The sequence below is a fragment of the Populus euphratica genome, unplaced genomic scaffold (genome assembly GCF_000495115.2).
Source record: "Populus euphratica unplaced genomic scaffold, PopEup_1.0 scaffold4172.1, whole genome shotgun sequence".
NCBI lineage: Eukaryota > Viridiplantae > Streptophyta > Magnoliopsida > Malpighiales > Salicaceae > Populus > Populus euphratica.
Window position 1 is genome coordinate 4,752 of NW_011503975.1, and position 2,933 is coordinate 7,684.

Here is a 2,933-nt window from a genome sequence, read left to right on the forward strand (position 1 = left end):
AAGAAGTTAAACAAAAACAAAAAAACAAGAAAGTAAACTGCACATATTTTATTTGGCGCAACCATGAATTTAATTAAAAACAAAATACCAACGACCATACCATTTAGACAACAAGTGTATTTAAAAATGTGGTAAAGTAAACAAAGAAATCTAGATTTCGTGGGTGAACTTTATACATAGTTGACTTGCATCAAATCTTACCCTTAATTTCTATCATGTTTCAGGTATATTCAATATTGAATGTGTTTATTTATTTATTTTAATAAAAACAATTCTTTAAAAATTAATATTCTTGTAGAATTATTCGTTAAAAGTTAATATAATACCAATAATTCCTTGAAAGTTACCATATTTGGTTTATTTTGGTAAATAATATTAACATATTTGTTGAAATTATGAGAGCATAGTAATATTATTGACAGAATTTATAATAGTGAAAGTAAAAGCTATTAAATCCGTTGACTTGTTTTAAATTTTTTAAATTAAATTAAATTATTAAATTTATATTTTAAAAAAACTAACCCCGATAAAAAAAATATATATATCTCCAATCAATCTAATCAGAAATATTCTAATTATAATAGAGTTATAAAGAGGAAACAGATAAATGGTGGCACTACTACCATTACTGAAGGACCGGACAGGATTTCGTGACATCTGTGAATCACACTAATTTCCACAAGATGATTTGATTCCTTTATCGTCCTTTCCCCGCACTCATTCATGTTCAACGCCCACTACTGCTCTCTTCAACCTCTGTTTTTCTCACTCCCCCATTTTCATCTATAAAATAATAAACCAGAAAACAAACAAGGAAACCCCACAACTCACAAAGCCACAAATTTCTTTCATGAAGTTCAGCAGTGCTTGCTTAGTACTGTTTTCCATGGGGAACATGCAAATTATTGCTATGTCTTTGGCCATGTGATCTTTGACCACCCAAATATAACATTGTTCAAGAAAAAAAAGATTATATTTTTCTTTCTGCTCTTGTTTGCCTCTTCATACCTTTGGGTTTGGAACTACAAAGTTAGAAGATAGTACTGTTATTAACTAGCTAAGACCAGATGGCACTTAATATCCTATCTCCAGCTGAAATCAAGGCCATCTCTTTCTTGGATTCTACTAAATCCAATCGCCTACCTAAGCTTCAAGGTTTCTTTTCCACTCTCTTTAATTCTTGGTGTCAATTTGCTTCTCTGGGTTTTCTGTTTTGTTTTCAAGAAAAGAGCAGAAAGTTTCTTAGAAAGTAGTGTAGAAGAAAGTTGGATAATTTTACCTTTTGGGGTGTCACAGAAAAGGTGAAACATTTGAGGCAATTATGAACCTTTTGCTTTATGTATGCAAAAAACTTTTTGGGTGACCTTTCAGTTTAACAATGGATAATTTTGTGGAAGACTTGAGAGTCGAATTTCGTTGTTTTTGTGGTAGAAATGAAAAGGTTTGAAACTTTGGTGCTTGCTGGTGCTTAACACAGGTGGGCTTAGTTTGAAGAGGAAGGATTGTGGGGGAAGAAGAATTCAGTGTTCAGTTCAGAATCAGAATCAGAATCAGCCACCTCCAGCTTGGCCAGGAAGAGCCTGTCCAGAAGCTGGACGCAAGACATGGGATGGTCCTAAGCCTATATCAATTGTTGGATCTACTGGTTCCATCGGAACGCAGGTAACAATATAATTAGGCCAAAAACAAAACTGTCCCAATTATTGAAATTACTTTTATGCTTTGAGTTTCTACTTAATTGGCTGCTGATTTTGAACACTTAGATAGAGAATGAGCCATAGAGGCTGAAAAGCTCATGGGATAGGAGGTTTATCTAACGTGTGTTCTGCTTGGTAACATTCTCTTCGAAAGAAGTGGGGAGGGTCACTCTTAGTTTCACTTTAGGATAGTCTAATTATGGATAAATATAGCCTTTATTGGAGTTGGGTAGCCTCACTCTTTGTCAGGTCAGTTGCTTTACCAAGAACAATTATCATTCTTTAGGCTGCTCTGTCTTGGTTTTCTTTCTCAGATGCCCTTCATGCTTGATCATTTGTGTATCTTGCAGACTTTGGACATTGTAGCGGAGAATCCAGATAAATTCAAAGTTGTGGCACTCGCAGCTGGGTCAAATGTTACTCTTCTTGCAGATCAGGTAATCAGTAGGTTTTATGTTGTAAAGAACTTGCAATACCTTATTATCAGATTATGTGCTTTGAACAGTGTGATTCCCAATCTATTCTTTACTTGAGTAATAGAAGTGATGGTTGGGATAATTATCTTAACTGCTGTCTTTACCTGTTTTCTTTTAGGTTTAAAGCTTCAAGAAAATGAATCATATTATGGTCTCATTAACTCTCTCTGTCTCTCTCTCTCCCCCCTCTCTCTTTGGGGTTTTACAGGTGAGGACATTCAAACCTCAACTGATTGCTGTTAGAAACGAGTCATTAGTTGATGAACTCAAAGAGGCCCTGGCTGATGTTGAGGAAAAGCCTGAGATTATTCCTGGGGAGCAAGGAGTTGTAGAGGTAGAATAACATCACTTCTCTTTTCAGTTGGTATGCCTGCTGAAGTTGTTCTTGTTATTAATTGACAATGACTTATTTTCAGGTTGCTCGTCATCCAGATGCTGTCAGTGTAGTTACAGGAATAGTAGGTTGCGCAGGCCTAAAGGTGAAATCACAATTCTGATTGATCATTCTCCAGTTAGTCTTTTTGAAATCCAGCATATCTAAAATATTTCTCAGACTAGGATTTTATATGTGAGGGATAATGTAATGTGAGAATCTGATGTCTGACTTCAATATGATGTTGGCATGATTGTGTAAATCCTCCACCCATAGTTCAAAAAATGAATGGTTATTGAGTGTGCATTCTTTCTCACCTTTTTTGATGAATGAAAGTTTTTCATTAATAAAAACCAACTAAAAGGGCATAACCAATACATCACTTTT

At 34.8% G+C, this 2,933-nt stretch overlaps 1 protein-coding gene across 1 annotated transcript; it reads left to right on the forward strand.

The window, feature by feature from the left end:
* The first annotated feature begins 643 nt into the window (after nucleotides 1–643).
* LOC105119960 (1-deoxy-D-xylulose 5-phosphate reductoisomerase, chloroplastic-like) lies at nucleotides 644–2,823 on the forward strand. The gene is made up of 5 exons (XM_011018162.1): nucleotides 644–1,155; nucleotides 1,478–1,662; nucleotides 2,048–2,134; nucleotides 2,382–2,507; nucleotides 2,590–2,823. Exons 1-5 carry the CDS (start codon nucleotides 1,068–1,070, stop codon nucleotides 2,668–2,670), a joined length of 567 nt encoding a protein of 188 aa, XP_011016464.1. The 5' UTR covers nucleotides 644–1,067; the 3' UTR covers nucleotides 2,671–2,823.
* The last annotated feature ends 110 nt before the right edge of the window (nucleotides 2,824–2,933 follow it).

Excerpts from the sequence above, each read along its gene's own strand:
- LOC105119960 (XM_011018162.1), top strand. The coding sequence starts at position 1,068 with ATGGCACTTAATATCCTATCTCCAGCTGAAATCAAGGCCATCTCTTTC. Across the intron at positions 1,156-1,477 it reads TCGCCTACCTAAGCTTCAAG|GTGGGCTTAGTTTGAAGAGG; the intron begins GTTTCTTTTCCA and ends TGCTTAACACAG. Across the intron at positions 2,508-2,589 it reads GGGAGCAAGGAGTTGTAGAG|GTTGCTCGTCATCCAGATGC; the intron begins GTAGAATAACAT and ends ACTTATTTTCAG.